Here is a 23,267-nt window from a genome sequence, read left to right on the forward strand (position 1 = left end):
TTTCATGTTTTCATGTGGTTTTGAAGAGAGTCCCCACCGAGCTCATCCTTGTCTAGTAACGCTTCCTCACGATGCTGCGCATATGCATTATAGCGATATTTTGTTGTGCCAAGCATGCTAGATTGCACCGAGTCGGGCGTCGGTACCGCACATCGTTGATGGCGGATTGTTTTAGGCGCAGGTTTACCATCACCCGTTAATGCTCGGTGTCAAATGCAACTACCAAGTAAGCCTTCAAAGATCTAGTAAGAAATCTGTTGATGATCTAGCGACGAGTCTAGAAAGTAGAATATCCAAAGGAATCAATCAAGAATCATGTAAGCAGTTCCCCAAGAATCTCTGCAGGAAGTCGTCGAATATTTCGCGTTGAAACAATACAGCATTCACAAAAAATCATCGACATGAGCCATTATTGTCATAGTCATTGTCATCGTCTTGAGTCATCGTCATTTTAAAACCCGATTGATTGCTCTGATATGGATACCAAAGTGGCGATCGAAGAAAATTTTAGAAAACCACATTCAATTGTACGCAGGGGGGCTACAGGTAGAAACAACAGATTATCAAAGTTTTTTTTTTCCGTTAACAACAATCACAATAAGTCTTGTAGTTTTTTGTTAGAAATGTTTCTGTTATAGATCGAGAACGGGTTCGGTGTTGAATTAGTTGGCATTCCTCTGCTTAGGTAGTGTCGGAGAGCTTTACGTATAGACTTGATTAATAAGTTTGGTTTGACCAATATGCTCACTAGTTTGTTGTATATCCGTGTTTTTTTTTTCTTGAAAAGTTAACTGCGATAGCATTGAGTTAATGTTTCTTTATCATTCACTACTTTGATTTCGGTTAGGGTTATAGTTGCATTGGATATTGTTTGATTGTATGTTGTAAGTTATGTTGATTCAGTTTATAGGGTATTGAAGCGAATGCAGAGAAATGGGTTTAGTTGCTATTGTTGGAATGATTGTAGGGGAGAAATCCAATGACCAGACATAGAACTGTTGTAGCAAGGGTATAGATTGCCGGAAATGTTAATGTTGTTGATTATAGAGTTACGTGTTAAAAATTTGATTTCCACTAAAATGCTGTTCCAAACTTTAAAATCTCACTATATGTTCGAGTAATGGTGGGTTACCGCGGATGTTTTGATAACATTTTTCCTTCTTATTTCTTAGTTAGCTGTTTTGGCTTTTTGGCTACGTTGTTCTCTAGTTTCTGCATTAGTAACATGTCGGATTAACTCTGGTAACTTTAAATTTCACAATTTGCCAAGCTTCTAGGACATCCATCACTATTGTTTCTAGTAGCGTGATTCAGCTTCTCTCTAGTGGTATAGGTGTTTGCTTTCTGCTCAAATGTAGGTACGACATATTCTCCTATACACGAACATTTACTGCTGCTCTAGAACAATTAGTTTTGAACCATATTGTTTTGTTTCTTCTTCTGGGAATAGTTTCTGTTCTTGCTATATAGTACACGTTTTTGGGGCTATTGTTATTTATTGTTTCAACAAGTCTTCTCTTGTTGACAAAGTTTGCCATTTGTGCTGTTTCGGGGGCCTCAGAAGCCCACCTCTTATACGTTTCACGCATATCTGCTTAGTTTATCACAGGTGTATCTTTTCTGCCAGAGAATATTCGAAGTCCTCGCACCGATGTCTGATGCCGATCCAATCGAATCGTTTGAATTTGTCGATAAACGTTTGCATACATTTACAACGGAACAGTAAAAGGTATATCGTTTGAATATCAGTAGGATAACACATTCACGACTTCATATGTCTATATACTACTTACTATTCTACCACTACTCTAGTTTTAGCTTGTTTCGACTAAAGCTACAGAACAAAAATGATAGCAAATGTAATATTGATATTGATGTAGACAAATCATGCAATAACTCAATTTATGGATTATTAGGTGTGTTTTACTGTAGATGCCCTAACGTGTATCTGAAACTCGTGGATACAGTCAAAGGCGGGTATAACTATCTGAAAACAATATATGAAAATAATATGTACAGAAATTTAATTGATCTTCGTATAACAAATCGTACAGTAATAGACCAAACAGTTGAAGAACATCGATTAGGGATCTGATCTCGTCACTGGAAGTTATGGAGACAAATGACTTATTTCTTGGTTTAAGACATTCGAAAATATCCACAATTGAAACTGATGATGAATTCGTTATCAGAGCTTGAATAACTATCAAAACAAGCATGAAAAATTAGCCCTAAATCAGTATCAGAAATAATTATTCGCATTATAATAGCATTACGAATAACAGTACTATTGCTGCTGTATAGAAACCCTACAAGTGAATCATTGATGCCTCTAAGCCTTATGCATACAAGCATTAAACAAGCTTATGTTTTATCAGTGCGCAGCATAAAATAATATGTAATATTCTCTGGTTTTTGCATCAGAGGGATGAGGATGACATAATCCAGACATCAGAGAGACATCAGAATGACATAATCTTAAAAACACCGAGGACTCTTTCATAAATTTCTTTGTGTAGGGAACCGGATCCTATTCTTGTCACTTTTGATTCACTTCGGCAGTGGAGTGTTTTGAAAGCTACAGAGCTCATATTTGGCCTCAATGTGCGACGTACTGAAGCATTACTCGTTGCAAAGTTTCAGATAATTCGGTCGAGAAAAACCCCCCATGTCAAAGTGAATCATGGAAGTGCTCAAGTGGTTCTGCACCCTATTTATAACCTTAAAAATTAGTGGATAATTTCAAGAATTCGTCTAAGATTCCTTCAGAAATCATAGGAGATTTACCTTCAGCATATTTTTAGCAATTTCAATAAGAACTTCCGCAAGGATTTTTAAAAGCAGTATTACAATAGACAGGAAATGTTGTCAAAGATACCTTCATGAATTCACCCGATAAATGATTTCCATGAGACTGAGACGTGAGATACATCTTGAAGAAATGATATATCTGACAAATTGTGCCAGGATGTGAATTACGGTAACACTAACGCGCACTAAAGCATCAATTTTTGTCGAACCTTCAAAATTTAGAGGAACGGTACCTACTTGAAAAATCAAATTAAAAGAAATAAAAAAAAGCGAACAACATGAGTTTTCCAATAAAAATTATAAATCCTATACACTCCAATATCTATGGATAAGAAGCAGGTTGCATCAAAGCATAAAAATAAAACAATCTAAATTCCCATAGGAAACTCTAGTCTAGTTGTTGCTCTTCTTCACACCGAACAAGTTCGGTATGGATTTTACCTTTTTCTTCGTCCCGTTCAGGAACTCCTTGTACATGTCCGACCGCAGATAGCGCGAGTAGGAATCGCTCTTCATCAGATAGAAAACGTGGTCCGCGGCCACGTCGAAGCACCAACGGCTCGGGCTTCCGGTGCCCTCCTTGATCGCTTCCCGGGCCAGTTCCAACGACTTGGAGTCGATGTTGACCGGACAGGCCGCATCCGGGGCCAGATACTCGTTCCAGATCGCGTTGGCGGCGTCCTTGATCTGGGACTGCGGCAGGGCCTTCATCTGCTGGATCGCTTCCCAAAATCTGCAAAAAGGGGAAACGAGGTTAGAATACGGATCTGCAGGAAAATCTGTTGCTTATTAAAAGGAAGAAGATAAATCGAATACATCCCTGGCGCGTATGTACTCAATGTTGAGAGCGGTTAAGGATGCCCTTCACCAGCTCAAGAACAATAAAGGTGCTGGTAAGGATGGTATCGGAGCTGAGCTCATAAATATGGGACCGGAGAGGCTGGCCATTTGTCTGCACCGTCTGATAGGCAGAATTTGGGAAACAGAACAGCTACCAGAGGAGTGGAAGGAAGGGGTAATATGTCCCATCTACAAGAAGGGCGACAAGTTAGATTGTGAGAACTTTCGAGCGATCACCATTCTAAATGTAGCCTACACAGTATTATCCCAGATCATCCGTCGTCTGTCACCTGTAATAAACGAGTTCGTGGGAATTTATCAACCCGGCTTCGTTGACGGCCGTTCGACCACGGACCATATCTTTACTGGACGGCAAATCCTCCAAAAATGTCGTGAATACCAGGTCCCAACGCATCACCTCTTCATCGATTTCATGACGGCATACGATATTATTGACCGCGTAGAGCTTTGGAAAATCCCAGATAGCCGTAGCGGTAAACGCGCAGCTATTCAGCATGACCAAGCTGAGGGTCGTGGGTTCGAATCCCACCGGTCGAGGATCTTTTCGGGTTGGAAATTTTCTCGACCTTCCAGGGCATAGAGTATCTTCGTACCTGCCATACGATATACACATGCAAAAATGGTCATTGTCATAGTAAGCTCTCAGTGAATAACTGTGGAAGTGCTCATAAGAACACTAAGCTGAGAAGCAGGCTCTGTCCCAGTGGGGACGTAACGCCAAAAAGAAGAAGAAGCTTTGGAAAATCGTGGACGAGAATAGCATTCCAGGGAAGCTCACGAGACTGACAAGAGCAACGATAGAAGGTGTGCAAAATTGTGAGAAGGTTTTTGGCAAACATTCCAGTTTATTTGGATTCCACCGGGGACTACGATAAAATGATGGACTTTCGTGCCTGTTGTTCAATATTGCGCTACAAGGTGTTATGCGGAGAGCTGGGCTCAACAGCCGGGTTACGATTTTTACGAGATCCAGTAAATTTGTTTGCTTCGCGGATGATATGGACATTGTCGGCCGAACATTTGAAAAGGTGGCAGACCTGTAGGTACAGGATGGCGAAGGATGAACCACGAGCTAGCCCAACTCTACGGCGAACCCAGTATCCAGAAGGTTTGCCAAAGCTGGAAGGATACGATGGCCAGGGTATGTTGCAAGAATGCCGGACAGCGACCGTGCAAAGATGGTGTTCGCCTCAATTCCGGTTGGTACGAGAAGGCGTGTAGCGCAGCGTGCTAGGTGGGCGGATCAAGTGCACAGCGATTTGGTCAGAACAGGTAATATAAATACAGTCGACTCTCCACATCTCGATGTTCTACATCTCGATATCTCTTCCTATGTCGATGATTTTTTCGGTCCCTTCAATCTGCATACATTTTCACTCTCCATATCTCGATATCCTCCTTATCTCGATATCTCCCTATCTCGATGTGATTTTCGTTCCCAATTTTCTTTCCGTATGTCGATATGCCCATTATCAAAGGCTACTAGACTAGATTTTAGAGATTCAAAACAATTTGCGAAGACGAAATGACATTTGTTTGTTTTTGATTTTCCTGGCAACGGAGTGATTTTCAATCTAGTATTCGTTAAAAATTTGTTCTATGTCTCGATCTCTCCCTATCTCGATGATCCCTTCGATATCGAGATGTGGAGAGGCGACTGTATTACATTCAGTGTTGTGAAAAACTCAATTTTTCACAACTCACTCTTGAGATTTTTCATGCGTGAGTTGTCAATCATGCAACTCAGCAGTCAAAAAATCATGGATGAGTTGGCTCACCTTTTTGACTCATTGTCTCGTATACCCACAGTTTACTCACACACGGCAATAATTTCTTGTTAGTCTGGTAAAATTATAGTAATCCTTTCTAACGTAAACAACAACATTCGGGTGTCATGAGTTTTTGTCGGGTTTTGCGACTGAATTATTTTTTACGGTTTGAGTTGATTGAGTTGATTTTGCATCAAAATCTCAAGTTAGAGATTTGCGAAGCAGATCTCTAATGAGTTTGCTCTCACGGGAGAGCGTATTGATTGAGATTTTGAGTGTGAGTCTATCAACACTGATTACATTATTACCATACTCGGTACCTAGCAATAATCCCTTACATTGTGTAAAAAATCAAATCACTTTTTTTCTGCTAGCTTAGAATCTATTCATGGTCTTGTTGGAATTGGTCTTCAAGGTAAAAATTCATGTTCAGTGCTGTATGTAGATAACCTTTTGCTAGTTTTCTTTGCAAATGTATTTTTGACAATAATAAATTCAGCATTAATTTTGAACGTCTGGTGCTAAATTTCTTTCACCAATCGAGCTGAGATTTAGTTATTGTGGGACCCAAACGAACCCTTACAAAAAGAAAAAAGGATCCTATGGGATACAGCATAGGGCATTGCAAATGACAATCAACAAAATACTCACTTAAGGTTTTCTCCGCTAAACTCCTTATCGAGAAACTTAGTAAACTGCTCACGCCCAATCGGATCGTTCAAAAGTTCTCGCAAGCTGAATCCCCATCGCTTGACTCGTTTCATAGCGATATCTTTGCTGAAATTCGAAATAAAATATAATTTACAATACGTAAAACTTTTGTTAACCATGAACAACTAGATTACCCCTGCTTTTCCGTGTCCCAAAGTTCAGTGCTGTCCGATTGCCAAGGGTTCGGATAGTCCGGCGCTGTTAAGAAGTAGTCGAACTCACTGTACTGTTCGTAGTACGAGACGTACCTGAAATGAGAGAATGGCATTTAGGTAATGACTCGAATCTCACTCATCCACTCAGCACTTACGACTCGGCGGCCTTCGACACCTTGATGGTCCGTCGCTCGAGTTTCTGCTTCAAAAGGTTGATTGTCTTGGCCATGGTTTCCGCCGGGTTGCTGTTGGCTGCCGTATTGGCCGAACCGGAACCGAGACTGGACGCACCTCGGCGGTAGGCTTTCTTGATGTCCACTTCCGTGGTGTTGACACAACCGGGCATTGGACGGTGCACGTCCCAGAAGGCGCGCTCTTGCGAATCGAGTACCTTACGCTCGAGCTTGTCGCGCTTCTTGTCCACCTTACTCTGCGCTTCGGCCTGCATGAAGATGAACTCCCATTTCCGGGAGAACATCTTCTGTAGTTTGGCCAAGTTTTCGGCTTCGTAATCGGCAAGTTCTAGGCGAGTTTTGTTCTGCATGGTGCGCTTGCAGAGATAGATGGCGTAGTCCGTGTTCTCCGGTTCCCAGAAATTGGATGGCCAGAAATAGGGCGTCTGGAAGCGATAGAAGGTCCCGTCGTTCTTCACGGTCAGCTGATGGTCGTCGATCGGAAAGAGATAACCGTGGGAAGCTAGTAGATGAGCCAGATGTAAGGCTTCCGTTACGTCGTCAACGGCCAGATTCTGAGTGATCCATGTGATGAGGTCAGCTCCGGTGAACACCGACGGGACCTTACTCATGAAGGCTTTGACTGTGCGCACGGACACTCCGGAGCCTTCGGCCTGCATTTTTTCAATGATAGCTTCCATCTTTTTGTACACAAGAATGTTCGGGGCATCTTGGCTATGAGGAGCATGGTGGGTTGTTCCAGCACTGAAACTCACCAGAGGACCAGTTCCACCACCGGAACCTGCTCCACTCATACTGCTATTTGAACACATTTTCTTTGTTAGCCTTTCTTTCTCTATGTCCACCGTCTTCTTAGTGACCATCGTTTTCCCAGGATGTCTACTATGGGTAATAATTTTCCTTTGCTTAAAATTTACGCGATTCAGGCGCAGTCCCGATAAAACTTGTTGCGGGGAAAAGGTATGCTGCAAAACATCAAAACTCATCAAATCCAACTTTTGTTGAACTGCAAAACTCCCGTAATTGAATAACACTCCAGAGGAGGCGATCCACCCACCAAGTACAAGCTCTACAACTTACTCGTTTAAAACTTTTCACGTATCGAACCCGTTCGTCGTAATCATCCTGTAGAACAGGAAAACTCTAAACGCCTAGATGTAGACGCCCAAGCACTAGCACAGCAATGAACTTCAAAACACCCAAAATTTTCACATCTTAGCTCGATTCGCGAAAATTTTCCTCTTGCATCCGTCCTGAAATTGATTTTTCTCCATCTGTCATTGCTAATGCTCGCCAAATGCTGTGCCGATGTCCCTGGGAGGAGGTTGATCGCAGACAAAAAGCGAGAGGTCAAGACGACGAAAAACGGGAGCAAACAGCTCCTAAATTACTATAATATCAGCCCGTATGTATGCTCACGCCTCGTGCGACCACCCACGCCTCCCCCCGCACGTGGTGTGCATATTTTCCTTCCCTCGCATCAACGCACAGTCGATTATGCTGCAGTTACTCTCTCACTCTCTCTCTCTCTCTCACTTGGGTGCGCTCTCAAGTCTGCAAAGTCTCTCGCACACCCAACAGGGGGTGGGAAAATGTTTGGATTTTCCATATACAAGTTGGGTGGGTGGTTGGGAGTCGCCACCATTCGCTCTGTTTTTGTTCTCGTTCAAATAAGAAACACGCTAAGCATGTTTCACGCGTAATGATTCAGTTTTGTCCTTTGCTCCATTTTTACTTGGCCCTCATCAGGTTATCGGCTCGGCACAGTTTCCATAGAAACGGTGCTGCTTGACGGAGATTTTTTTTTCAAAATGAATATTCTGAAGGTTTTTGTAAAGAATGATGTCCAATCATCGGGTCCAATCCGGGTTTGGGGATAATTGTTGACAAAATATCAACCGGAAAACTTCCCTATGCATCAGAAACGATGAATTCATAATCTTTTCGAACTCGGGTTCTATTCGGGTTTTTCGTAGAAAACTTCTTCGGGTTGCGGGTCGGGTTCGGGTTTGAACAGCGAAAATTTTCCGGCTTCGGGTCGGGTCCGGGTTCGCTTTTAAATTTTTGTCTTGGGTTCGGGTCGGGTCCGGGTTTGAAGGAAAAACATAAGTCGGGTACTGTCGTACCCATATGCAGAAAAATAAGTGTTTGATCTAAATGAAATAAAATAATCTACAATTAAGAACATCATAAATACTTTACTAATAAATGGTTGGATCAAATAAAATGAACTATAAAATACATTATTGAACCAGTTTCGAACTTATTGAATTGTTTGGCAGTTTATCTACATTTTGTTTATTGTGTATCGATTACTTTATGATAAGTCCAACCCTGTGTTGGTAGCGAACGACAGCAGTCTTGATGCTGCGACGTTAAAAGCTTTTAGAAATGAACGAAGACGGCGAAAGCTTCCAACCGCTTCGCGGAACGAAGGAAAAAGTTCATTCACTAGCGTAAATTCGAGGAGTAAAGTTGTGCGCGTATCATGTTACGAGTTTCGTCCGAAATGGAGTCTCATAATTCCGGAGACCATCCGGATTCCGAAGATCGGTTCGGGTTTGGGTTTGAAAAATGTGAAACCCGATCATCTCTAAATTATAACCCTATTCAACCGTTTGCTATAGAACCCCATGTTCGATGTTTCTAAAATAGATGTGCTTATTCTGCGCGGCGTGTGAGTCGAGACAAGTCGCTCTCACCTCAAGTGACGTGAGATGGCTAATGTTAATCGGATGGGAGCGAGTCGACAATTCTCGCATAACGTGTGATCTCGCCCTAAAAGCCATTAGTAATCGAGTGTGTAGCTCCTCATTTCTAAGCAAATTAATGGACCTGAATGAAAAATATCACCACTACACTAAGGAAACGGAACGTATGAGGTACACAAGATTTTCTTATGGAATAACGACACAAGAAGTATTGTGTTTTTCATTCAAGAATCTTATCAAATCCCACAACAGACTTATGAAACAATGTTCATTACATACACATATATAGTTTCATAAGAAACTCTTTTTGGTTATCATACGCATTGATCATTGGCATTCATAAGGCAATCTAATGGAGTACGATTTTTTTAACAATTGCATACGAAAATTTGATGCGTGGAGCGATGTTAATAACATAATATTCACGATAGAAATTCATAAGCTCGCGTATGACAATGATTAGTGACACTTGTGAAAAAAAAACATAAAAAAACACGTAAGAATTCCATACGAATTTCTTGAAAATCTATAATAATAATATTAATAATAATAATACGAATTTCTTATGGAATAAAGACAAAAGAAGTATGTAATGAGACTCATAAGAAAAAAATGTGAACTTCCATCGATCATTGCGTTCATAATATAAATGGATATACAGGTATATTCCGTTTTTATCAACACGATCGGCAATTTTCAGTTGACAAAAACGGAATAATTTTCTTATACAAAATATTTTACAAATTTGAAAAGAAAATTGCAGTTTTGTCAGGATAATACACATTTTATCATATAAATCCGCAGTATTGATGTTTAGGAGCTTTAGATTGTTCATTCTTACACACTAAGCTCTTACGGTGAATTTCACCGTAATCTCAACAGCTGAACAGTTCGGTGAAATAAAACACCGTAATTCCGTCAAAATTTTACGGATTCCGGTGATTTTTAACGGAATACTGTAAAAATTTACCGTACTCCGTTAATTTATTTCACCGAACTGTTCAGCTGTTGAGATTTTACAGGAATCCGTAAAATAATTTAAGTGTGTACAGATTCGTAATGAAAGTTGATTGCAGACCCTATCAATCAATATGATTTTGTAATAAATCAATAGAGTAAGGTGGGGCAAAAGTTCGACCTAAGTGATATAATCAAAGTTGTCAGGAAAACAATAGCAGTTGAAACAAAACAAATACCATACATTGAATCTTCAGCGTATTGGCTATAATTTTGCTGAACAAACTTGTGTCAAAATATTTACCCGTTTTTAGTTATAACAGTTTTAAAATTAATTGTCTTATTCGAACTTTTGCCCCACCGGTGGGGCAAAAGTTCGCTAGCTAAAACACAAAATATCGATCCTTTTATGATAGGCATACTTTACACCAGCCGTAAACTTAAGTTTGACGAAAAATACACACTAAATTTTCATCAAAAAATTGCCCAAAACCGGGTTAATTGTAATATATTCAAAAACAGCAGTTTTTCACAAAACTATGTGGAAATGAAAAATTTTGGTGATAATTTTCACACGATCAGACAAATTTAACTGAATTTGAAGATAATATGTGGATATTAGGCAATTTGCAAATTTTCCCGTGATTTTATAAATTGGTCGAACTTTTGCCCCGCTGATTCGAACTTTTGCCCCACTATGGGCCAAAAATTGTTTTCAAGCATCTATGCAAAAACTAATACACCTCAAAGCAACCTTATGATAGGCCTAGAAACGCCCTTACATAAAATATTGAAAAAGATTTTATCTTCAATTGGTTCCATGCAACGAAAGTTTGATCAAAAATTACAATATTCACGTCGAAAAACAACAAATTGCCATAACCTTTCCAAATCTCAATCGATTTGAGATATCTTACGTGCCATACAAATTTGTTTTATTTTCATAAAAAAATCATATCATAGGGGGAGGGGGGACGAGAAACCGCCAAATTGTCTTACGTAATTAATGAACAGTCCCTATGTCTATCAAATTTACGAAGAAAATTCTTTGATGTCATGCAGTGCTGTAAAACGGTGAACAGAGTATGTTCATGCACACCAGAAAAATGCCACCGCATCGGTGGTTCATTTTGTGCGATTGCGTTCTTACTTTCTTTGTTCACGATCGCCCGAACACATATACTGTAAAGGGCATCACATCATTTTATTTTGACATGCAATCACGCGTCCGATTCCCTGTGATATTTCTACAATAACACCACATATTGGTCATTTTTCTCAATACTGTCGTACATTAGTTTGTAATCTATCTATTATAATCATAATCCATCTAATTATTCACAAAATAGCTATGAACGGAAAAAAGAACGGCTGTGAGCAGACTCTGCTCATCCAGCAATCAGGCTCTTTTTACATTTGTTTTGTTCTGGTTCTCCGATGCAAGATTCTGTGACCAAATCGGTCGCTGTTGGTTCGTGAGCGTGTGAGCGTGGACCCTGCTTAATATTGGTTCATTTTGCGTAAACGGCATGATTCTTTCCACCACTGATGTCATGTTATATAAGAAAAAGGAGAAATCTCTGCAACTCTCTTAAGTACGTATTCAACTAATCACAAATTCCAGTTGTTGCTAGGACGTGGCCAGAGCAACTCTCAATTTCTGAAGGATGAGTCTATCTTGTCCAACAGACCATGCTCAGTTTGAAAACACCAATTAATTAGTGGATAAGAACGAGTCAAACCTTGTTGAATCGTATATGACTTGACACCTACTATGTATCGAAGGTGCTCTACACTAATATAATGTCGAAAATTCAACTCTGAGGCTATTGAAAAGGATTTGAATTGGTTCATAATAAGTATTTAGTTTATATTCTAAACATTTGGAAAATAAAAAAAAAATCACATTTTGTGTGTTGATAAAAACGGAATAATTTGTTGACGAAATCGGGACGTGACAAAATCGGAGCGTGACAAAATCGGAACGTGATAAAAACGGAACATACCATGACCCCACAGTTATGGATCAAATAGTGTGGAGTCCAACCTATAAAATTCAATAAAACGACATGGAAAACGTAAAATTGTAATTTAAAAGCACGAATCGAATCGTTTCAAATTGGAACTTCGGTTAGTAAACTGTTTTGAGTGTAATATTTACATAGGATTGCATAAAAATTAAAAATTGTGTCGGTTCCTGAAAACCATATTATGGATCAATTTTCATATTATGGATCAAATTGTGACATATTACGGATCAGTGCGCAAAATCAAGAGATTTTCAACTCAATGCATCTGTATTGCATGGTATGGCGAAAGTTAACAATGTGTCATATATTACTGCAAAAATAGCAGTGTTAGAGCTGGAAACAAGGGTAAAATGCCCTTTTTATTGTGATACTGCATTGTAGTAACTGAGACATGAACTGTTTCCGCTCCACACCAAGTTTTCCTCCCATTTTTGCCTGCTAAAATATGAAATTTACAAACCATGATGTTTTATTAGTTTTATCCTTAGTGCTATTGTCTGAAAATGTGGAATCCAATGCATAAAATAGCAGAAATCTACATTCTTTGGAAGTGATCCATAACCGTGGTAAACAATCATTTCCTGGTCCACATTATGGATCACTAGTTAAAAGTGCTAATATTCGGTGTTTTGAATAAAAATTCATGTAAAATGTTTTCCAAAGATGAATTCATTCTAAATCGAAGCGAATGAGCATAAAACATGCTATAACATTTGAATTTTACCACCTATGGGAGCTTATGAATGCTGACGGCACTTCTTACAGAAAACGACCATATAATGATAGCTGTGTGGTACCAACTGAACATTTGTCAAAAACACCGTTATTTAGCGGTTGAATGTTGTGCTTAACATTACAAATGGTAGAAGACAAATAGTATAACATGGGAAAAATATGTTTTTCGTCAACGTTTATGTTTTGAGCGAGTTATCCGATGTTGAACGCCAAAGTGATCCGTCACTGTGGGTGATCCGTAACTGTGTGGGCATGGTACCTGTAATATCATAAGATACTCTTAAGAGGGATCATAGATATCAATTATGGAATTCTTTAGGACCATTATGTATTTAGAGAATCGCTCTTTGAATTTAGGAAAATGAACACTGAGGAAACGGAACGTATGAGGTACACAAGTTTTTCTTATGAAATAACGACATAAGAAGTATTTTGTTTTTCATTCGAGAATCTTATAAAAATCCACAATAGACTTATGAAACAATACTCATTACATAGACAGATATAAATTCATAAGATACTCTTTTTGGTTATCATACGCATTGATCATTGGCTTTCATAAGACAATCTAATGGAGTACGATTTTCTTAACAATTTCATACGAAAATCTTATGAATTACGTGGAGCGATGGTAATAACATAATATTCACGATAGAGATTCATAAGCGCGCGTATAACAATGATAAGTGACACTTGTGAAAAACGGTCGACTTCCTATCGAAAAACGCGTAAGAATTTCTTACGAATTTCTTATAGAATAAAGACATAAGAAGCATCTAATGAGACCCATAAGAAAAACTTGTGAACTTCCATCGATCATTGCGTTCATAATATAAATGGGTATAACATCATAAGATGCTCTTGTGAAGGATCATAGATATCAATTATGGAATTCTTCACGATAATTATGTATTTAGAGAACCACTCTTTGAATTTAGGAAAATAAAGATATTCATAAGATCTCTAATGATAACGACGAGAATTTCTTGTGAATATCGAACGTTTTGTGTTTCATAAGAATCTTATATGAAAGAGAGAAAACCAGTCAAGAAATCAATTCACAAGCATTCTCTTATGAAAGCAATTTCTGGTTCAGTGAAGATATTCATGAGATCTCTAATGATAACGACAATAATTTCTTGTGAATATCGGACGTTTTGTATTTCATAAGAATCTTATGAAAGAGAAAAAAACAGTCTAGAAATCAATTCACAAGCGTTCTATTATGAAATGCGTACGTAATTTCTGGCTCAGTGTAGGAAATGGAGGAGGATCTACTCTTCATCGTAGCATTGTTGAATAACGTGTATTTCTTTCACCGCAGTCTCTCCGTTGTCATTCAGTATAGCAAGGTTTCCAAACCGGTGGTCCGCGAACCGTTAGGGGGGCATGACGCCCTGGGTCCGCTAATCCATTGAGAATAGGTGTCGTTTTAGCTATTACTCAAATTTCTGGGTTAAAACTTAAAAGATTTCTCCATAGCATAACTGAATGCTCACATTATGAGCGTTGGATGACAAACGTGATTTTTTTAGTACCTGCCAAATGACAAGTAGGTATATCTGTTGAATCAAACTGAGAGCTATGGCAGGTTTCTATAACATAAAACATTATTTCAAGAACATCCATTTTTAAGGATCCGCAATATGTTTGTGAAATTTCAAAGGAGGTCACAGATGTCAAAAATGTTGGGAACTACTGCAATACAGGCTTATTTAAACTACTAAAATTATGTTTGCCAATTTACCAATGGAAAGTGATATTCACTTAACTTCGAAAAAAAATTGTACTTCAATACTTACGTGCAAATCAACTTCTTCTTTATATTCCTTAAAATATATTAACAACTAACCAAAGCAAACTCGCCTTTTCACCATTAAATCGAACAGTTCAAAAAATGCCTCCCACTACTAATTGCACATTTCCCGGTACCACTGTTTGCTGGATGAGCACTTGGCGTTCACACAAGATGGACACCGCAGAAGGAATTTCGGATTTACTGCATTGGCATCCTTCAGGTGGCTGCTCACCACATCGGTTAAGGCATCGATGAACAAGGGATGATCATTGGGGGCTGCCGCTCGACCAATCTTCTCCGCGCCCACCTCGTGGGCCAACTCCTGGCAGTACTCGATGTCCAGCTCGTGCAGAGTTTCGATGTGTTCGTTGACGAACGCAATCGGCACCAGGATGAAGTTTTTCTTGCCCTGCTTGACGTAGCCTTTGATGGCATCTTCGGTGAACGGTTCCAACCAGGGCAGTGGGCCAACCTTCGATTGCCACACTAAGCAGTACGGATTGCAGTACTTTAGGTGTTCCATGACGTTCTGAACGGTCGCCCCGACTTCGGAGGGGTACGCATCGCCACGATTTACCGCCTTCAGCGGGAGCGAATGGGCCGAGAATAGTAGAATCACATCTTTGCGCTTCTCTGCGGGGAATTTCTCCAACTCCTTACGGATTTTGTCGGCAAAAGTCTTGGCCAGCAAGGGATGCGTGCCCCAGCGATCGATAACGCTCCACTTGGCGTTGGCCAGTCCGTTCTTGTTGGATTTGTAGTGGGTGTAGATCGCATTGAAACTAGAACCGGACGTCGCGCAGCTGTACTGAGGATACTGCGAGAACAGGACAACCCGTTCCGGTTGATCCTGTTCCACCTGCTTCAGGGTATCCTCCGTTAGGGGGGTTACGTAGCGGAAGGCGACGTAATGCTTGTGTGGCGCCGTTTCCGGCGACACTTTGTCCAGCTGTTTGCAGAGCAGTTCACCCTGGATGTTGGTCCATTTGAAAATGGGGGATCCCCCACCGATTTCGGCGTACTTCTTCTGCACTTCGGGGGTACGACGTTTGGCGATCCAGGGCCCGAGCTTGCTGAAATTTTATACGGTTTATCATCAGGCCCCTGTAGTATAATCAATCTTAAAATATTAGCCACAAGTTTCTAGTTACAAGTTCTAATATTACAAATACTAGCATTTTTTGTATCATGAGGGATCTATTTTCAGCTAATATTATTAGTGTTGTGTCTATATCAAATGATGTTTTTCATTCTAATGCATCATTTTGATAACTTTTGGTATATATTTGCAGTGCTTTCAATGTTATACATACTGGATGCCAAAGACTCAGAAGAGGCTTCCTGAACTGTGGACAAATTAACTTATTATTTTATTCTTTATTTGCAGGTTAAAAGTGGCGAGAATCATGGAAACGTGTGTTGGAAGGAGAGTGTAATAAACATATTTTAAACCTTTACCGCTCATGGTCTCCACTTATCGACAAAGCCAACATAATCCAATCCTGTTCAATATTGTACATTTAGGCTTACAATACGTACCGTATTGAACGAGACAGTACAGTTTTCATGAACTTGTCGAGCTGTTTCGTTTTTTTATTGAGAATGCTCAATAGGAACTTACCTCTGAACGGGAAGCTGAATCATATCGCGATCGGTCATGATTCGGAGCAAATAGTCGTGCACTTGATCCGTAGTTTGTGGGCCTCCCATATTGAGCATGACGATGGCCGTGCGCGGCTTGGAGTGTTTGGCCGATTGCAGGCTAAACTGCCGCATTTGAGTCAGGGGGCCTGTAGGTAGAATATTGATGATTATTATTATTATTCATCTTTATTAGAGTGCTTCTTGTCGTTAACTACGTCTTACGGAAATACAGTATCGGACATATAAAATGCACCAAAGCCGTTTTCCCATACAAAATGGTCAAGTTCAGATAGCTATATCTCCGCCGTTTCTCAAACGATTCTTTTCATTTTTTCTGTGACGAACTACAGATTTCTTCAAGTTTCAAAAAGTAATGTAAAAGTTGTATGAAAAATATTGATTCAAAAGTTACAGATAGGTTGAATTTTGACATAAAAAATGCACCAAGACACAAAGTGATGTAGCAGAAAAACTACGTGTCGTAGCATCTTGGTGTCTTTAGCGCATTTGTTCATTGAGAGATAAGGACCAAGTGCGCTGAAGATACCGAAAGAATACGATGCATAGTTTGTCTGGTACATCACTTTTCGTCTTGGTGCATTTTTTATGTCAAAATTCAACCTATCTGTAACTTTTAAACCCATAGTTTTCACAAAACTTTTTTCATAGTTATCAAAAATTGAGATAATTTGTAGTTCGTCACAGAAAAAATGAGAAGAATCGGTTGAGAAACGGCGGAGATATAGCTCTCTGAAGTTGACCATTTTGTATGGAAAAACGGCTTTGGTGCATTTTATATGTCCGATACTGTATACTGGATGTCGATTGAAAATCTCACATTTTGCGACCGTCACGATATTATGTTAGATTTTGAACGCTAATAACTCAGCCATATATCGATTGATTTTCAAAATTTTTCCAACAAAATTTATACAACAATTTGGAGAAATGGAGAAAACTATTGATTATCGGCAATAAACTTTTGAAAATTGGGAAAATTTCGACCCCTTTCTTACGCAACCAATCACGTTCAAGCAGTCCACGCTTCATTTGCGTTCCACTTCCACTTCGCCACTTCACACTATAAAAGCAGCAGATTCCTGCTTCTTCGCGCATTATCATTCGGCGGCGTACAACAGATTGCTGGCAAACAACCAGTTTGACTCCCTGCCAGTGGACCAAATCCCCCAAAAGGCGAACTATCATTTTTGGGGGTTAACTTAAGCTCTCGCACCGGCAATTTTCACATTATGCTACGTTAAATTTCAACTTTTTTGACAATTCACAATTGATTTTCAATTTCGGCCAAACGGCATTCGGCTCGGCCAAATGACCTGGAACCACCGCCACGTAGCGGCAAAAGTGTTAACTAAACATTGCTGCCTCAAATTGCTTTCAAGCTTCTGAACAACTTTGCCGAATACACGAACTGTCTAGGTAGTCGGGATCAAGAGCTAGAACTTGCTTTAAATGACATCAATATTACATCCACACTACCACCACGTAGCGGCAAAATTGCTAACTAAATAGTGCTGCCCCAAATTGCTTTCAAGGTTCGTAACAACTTTGCCGAAGACACGAACTTTCTAAGTAGTCGGTTTCATGAGCTATAGCCCGCTAGAACTTTACCAAATAATATGCACGCTAGCGCCACGTAGCAGCAAAATTGCAAACTAAACGATGCTTTCTCAATTTGCTTTCAAGCCTCTTAACATCTTTGCTGAAGACACAATATTTCTAGGAATCATGAGCTAGAGTATAATTAATTTGACCAAGTTACATGCACACTAGCGCCACGTAGCGACAAAATTTCGTATTAAAAATTTCATGAAACAAACGCTGAACAACTTTGCCGAAGACCGCAACTTTGTAGAAAGTAAGGATTCCGAGATATTAAATCATAAATATTATTGTTTTTAGGTGATGCTAAACTTTTTGGGGGGTGCTGCAATATTCAACTGGGGTGTTGCAATACTAGGTGAAGCGATTCCATACTTATGGTGGGCAGTGTAACTAAAGGAAGGTTGCAATTATGACAATAGGGTGATATTCAAAGCTGAAAAGGCAATAGATGGCTCTATTTCAGTTGAAGTAAAAACGAAATCCTGAAGCAAAGAAAGTACCAAATAACATGAACTTAACACAAAAACTTATGTACTCACATTACGCTTGATTTCTAATCACTACTTTTTCGATCCAGTTTCCTAATTGCTTGTAATTCACGTTTTTCATTATTTTCCATACGCTTTGGCAGTTTTCGACTACCATTCTTTCATCCCAGACAACCAGAAATCGCATGAAAGTTCACGTTATAACTCGTTTATTCATACTAATTACATCAAACCCGCAAAACACTGTGGATAAACTCGTAAGATTGATGAATTTCCTCGCATAAAACACTTTTTTTCTGAGTTCATTTGTACATTTTGGTTCGTCTCGTACACTCGTACAAAGTAAATCGAATCAATCCGTAGCAGCTGTCAAATCAACATTTGTTATCATACGTTAAGTCGCATAAGAGCACAGGTTAGTTCGGTAGATTATTTATACACTCGCATTGTATGTTATTATTCATCACATAATATATGCACGCATATCGCCTCCACTTTTGTACGTAGAAGGCCTTTTCGCGACATCTTATAAGTGAAATTTTGCACATACAAAGCCTCCAGGTGATTTCGTTATACGCACATTTTGGTTGTCTGGGATGTGCTTGTGTTTGAAGTTTGAGAACTTTGAGAATCCAGCGTAGCGCGATCAGTGAGTGGAATACAAACTACAGTGTCGCTGCTCAGCGGCCAGTGAGAGAAACTGAATGTTCAAAAGGTTGTTGTCTGTACTTTTTGCCGCTGGCGCCAACTGTTAGCGTTTGAGAACGAAATAAACAGTCGTTACCCTATTGACTGAAATTCAAATGCATCAGCAAATCACATGGCGTAGTTAACGTCATGTGGTCGTGTCTTGTACAAAACCCCCACTGATTTTTCCATCCATCAAAGATCTTGCACCCAATTCATAATGGCAGTAGCGTCCCGTCCTATGGTGCACTTTTTTTTTTGTTCGGAACATAAACCACTGCGACCAGATTTGATCTATTGTAGTAAGGTGCACTTGGTGCACTGCACAGTTAAAGATTAAAAATTGGGTTTCAATGCTAGTAATGGACCCCTTAATAGCTGAAATTCATTCTCGACGCTTTTCCGCAATGATATCAATATACGTTTGTGGAGTCTAACAAGAAGTTCAATGTCTTTACATCATAGTACGCCTACATACATACAAAATCATTTGATTAGAGGAATCAATCCCTGGAGGAATCTTTACATGCTCCGGAAGCTTTTCCAAGATGAATATGTCAACCCATGGAATAATCGCTCTTATGGTGGTAAGCTCCATCGAAGTTAATACGCCAATCGCGTATTATCCTCGATTTTACTATAGTAAAATCGAGGATGATACGCGATTGGCGTCGTAACTTCGATGGAGCTTACCACCATTAGAGGCGGTTTCTTCACCACCGCTTATGCCTCAGACCTAGTTTAATAATATGGGTAAACGTGGTTTACGACTTAAGCGAATGTGAAGAAATCAGCCTTTAGGAATACAAACATTCATTTTGAATCCATCTTTGCAAACTCATGCAAAATGGTACAGCCCAAGTGACGTTTATTCAAGAGCCTAACTTTCGTAAGTTTAACTTCTATCTTGGTGACCTTGTGGAACCAGGTTTTGCTATTTTCAGCAAACATGAAATGGCAAACTCGCGTTATATTTCTTGGGCGTGCTCGTTAGTAACGTTGCTACACTTCAAATTTCCCCCTTTGAAAAAAAATATCGGGGACCCAAAGTTGGCGCCTAGCCTGAAGGTATACTTAGAAAAAATCCTGGTTCGAATTCCTGGAGGCATCTTTGGAGACATTATTGGTTGAATTCTGGAAGATGTTCTAAACGGGAAAATGTCCTAGGAAAATCGATGGCTGGATGAATTCCTAGAGGACTATTATTTATTGAAGCATTTCTGCATTTTTTTTTGGAATACTTAATGCCTGAGATAATTTCTGTGGCTATTCTTACAAAACAAAATCGTTGAATTCTTAGAGAAATTCCTTAGGAAGTCCGTAAACATCACTAATTGAACTACTGAAGAAATCTTTAGAGCAATATCTTAATACGAGCAGTAGAACTTGTAATGTCTTGAGCAATAATTAAAAAAAAAAATAGAAAAATTCTTACAGAGATATCGAGGCAGATTCTATGATGAATACAACTTAGGGTGCAGACAAGTCCGTCACAATCGGGCTCAGATTGGGTACCACTTCTTGTACTGCATTTGGTCCCTCGGTAGTGTTTGACAGATCGCAGTACACTTTTCACGGCATTCTAGATTACCTTGAGCCATAAAATTTTGGGCAACTGCAAGGGACATGGAGGTCTTTAATTTGTCTTTGGTGCAGGACTACTTGGGCACCTACATGATTCACTTCGGCATGTGGGGTTTTTCTCGGCCAAATTGTCTGAAACTTTGCATTAAGAAGCACTTTAGTACGACACATATTGTCGCCAAATATGAGATCTGTAGCTTTCAAAAACCCTACTGCCGAAGTGAATCAAAAGTGCCAAGAATAGGATCCGGCTCCCTATTGTATGGTTTCTCTTAGGTTTCCTTGTTGTTTTCTTAGTCTGTTTTTAGATCCAGTATGATATCTTGGATTCAGGCCTATAGTTCATATTTTCAACACTTAGTAGGTAGCTACCAGCAGTGCACCAGTGTCCGCTCATGCCCCTATTTCCGCTCACTAGTGTAAAAATTGATTTTTCGTGTCAAAAACCAATGTTTTTCACACGGATATATTCTAGCAATATTAACAACTTTCAAATGAAGTCGTCTGACATTATTTTCACTTTATAACATCTCCCCTTTATTTCAGTACCGGATGTAGTCTTCCAATCTTCTTGGTATTCTGGAGCATCTGGTTGGGCGAGGTGTATCTTCTTCATTAGGCTGAGCTACGGGTACAGGTGTTGATGCAAATATAGTCGGTGTTGCTGTCCGCATGGTTTCATCTAGGCTATCCAATGAATCATTTACTAGAACTGCTTGACTGCGTTGCGAACTGGTAGTTGGTTCTGGACTAGGATTCGTCTGAGTAGGAACTGTTAATCCAAAACTTTCAATCAGTATATCCAAAGGCAATGGAACTGAACGTAACGGTTGTTCGACATCGTTGTATCTAGGACGTAACTGATTTGCGTGAGTACGTATCAACTTGCGACGGCCAGAGACTTGATCCAGAAGGACATTGTAGTTCACATTTCCAACTGCTTCAATAATTGTTCCAGGCTGCCATTTCCATTTGGACGCATTATTGTGCACTTTCGCATAGACGAGTGTCCCAGCTTTCCACGTTGATTTCTGCGGTTGCTGGATCATTGATGATGGTATGGTTGCAGTGGGTCGAACCAAATCGAGAGTAGTCTTCATCGGGCGGCCAAACATCACAACTGCTGGAGATTTTCCTTCCAGAACTGTACTTGGCGTTGAACGATACACTTGAAGGAATGTTTGTAGAGCTTCGGCTGATGGTATGTTCTCCCCGTCGGTGATTTTTCGTAGTGAACGTTTGAGAGCATCAACAAACCGTTCCGCTTGTCCATTTGACTGTGGATGATAGGGAGCGGTACGAATGTGAATAATACCGGAATACTCACAAAACTGCTGGAATTCACTGCTACAAAATTGGCTTCCATTGTCCGAGACTATAGTATCAGGAACTCCAAATCTTGCAAAGGTTTCTTTCAAAATTCGGATAGTCGAAGATGCTGTTGTTGATTGAGTTTGAAAAATGTCTGGCCACTTGCTGAATGAATCGATAATGACCAGATACGACATCCCTTCAATTGGTCCGGCGTAGTCCAGATGAAGTCGTTTCCAGGGTCCATTTGCTTTCGGCCACGATTGAGGCTGAATTTGTGGCGGTGATTTCGCTGCACTGGCACAAATGGAACAACTTCGAACGAAACGTTGAATTTCTTCATCAATCCCAGACCAGTATACAGTACTGCGTGCAACTGATTTCTTGCTAATTGCTTCAAATTCGAGCTCGAAATACAGCTGGGATAACGATTCGGTCGCTGAACATTACACAATCCTTGATGATTAAAAGAGATTTTCGCCGGGAATGGAACATCTTGAGAGCTGGATTAGAAATTTTCTTGATGGACGGCCAGCCTTTGTTGATGCACCTGACTATTTGTTGCAAAAAGCTTGTCTTTCTTCGTGGCTGTACGAACCATCTCGAACGTAACTGGAAGGTTGCTAAACGTCTCACACAGGGTACTGTCCATCTCCGGTTCGATGCTAACTGCAGCAACTACGATTTCTTCATCTGGTTTCTCATGATTGTTGATTAACCGGGAGAGGACGTCCGCGTGCCCAAACTGGTCAGTACACGGGAAAAATTTCTGTGGTAATAATAACTATTTTAGCTGACTACGCCCATTCTTAAAACTACCATGGAAATTCACACCAATTTACTATGTTTACGGTACACCCCACCGCATTACTGGTACATTTGACAGAACAAAATTACAACAATCTGATTTCGACTACAGACATGGTAAAATCAAGCGCATTTCTGGTCTGCAGAAAATTGCCGGTGCGAGCGCTTAAGTTAACCCCCTAAAATGGTAGTTCTTACCGCACAATTTTATTGCGTGTAGGAACGTATTCCAGGCGTTAGCGCCCATCTCTGGAGGCGATTGGCGGTATGAAGTGGAATTCCCTTCTTGGATCCAAAAATTTTCAGGAGCGGTTGATGATGATGGCTTGAAATGGCGACCTAGCAGCATGCGGCGAAATTTGGTCACAGCAAATACTAGAGCGAGTGCTTC

At 39.9% G+C, this 23,267-nt stretch overlaps 2 protein-coding genes across 2 annotated transcripts; both read right to left on the bottom strand.

Moving 5' to 3' along the window:
* Positions 1 to 630: 630 nt before the first annotated feature.
* Positions 631 to 8,021, bottom strand: LOC110681428 (regulator of G-protein signaling 7-like). Its single transcript, XM_021857170.1, has 6 exons — positions 7,582 to 8,021; positions 6,463 to 7,466; positions 6,287 to 6,400; positions 6,093 to 6,218; positions 3,253 to 3,544; positions 631 to 1,655 (listed from the first exon to the last, which is right to left on the bottom strand). Exons 2-6 carry the CDS (start codon positions 7,362 to 7,364, stop codon positions 1,596 to 1,598), a joined length of 1,494 nt encoding a protein of 497 aa, XP_021712862.1. The 5' UTR covers positions 7,365 to 7,466; positions 7,582 to 8,021; the 3' UTR covers positions 631 to 1,595.
* Positions 8,022 to 14,729: 6,708 nt separating this feature from the next.
* On the bottom strand, positions 14,730 to 16,542 carry LOC110681427 (ferrochelatase, mitochondrial-like). Its single transcript, XM_021857169.1, has 2 exons — positions 16,354 to 16,542; positions 14,730 to 15,805 (listed from the first exon to the last, which is right to left on the bottom strand). The coding sequence occupies exons 1-2, from the start codon at positions 16,506 to 16,508 to the stop codon at positions 14,845 to 14,847; spliced, it is 1,116 nt and encodes a 371-aa protein (XP_021712861.1). The 5' UTR covers positions 16,509 to 16,542; the 3' UTR covers positions 14,730 to 14,844.
* Positions 16,543 to 23,267: the final 6,725 nt, after the last annotated feature.

The sequence above is a fragment of the Aedes aegypti genome, unplaced genomic scaffold, assembly GCF_002204515.2.
Source record: "Aedes aegypti strain LVP_AGWG unplaced genomic scaffold, AaegL5.0 Primary Assembly AGWG_AaegL5_hic_scaff_858_PBJ_arrow, whole genome shotgun sequence".
Lineage (NCBI taxonomy): Eukaryota > Metazoa > Arthropoda > Insecta > Diptera > Culicidae > Aedes > Aedes aegypti.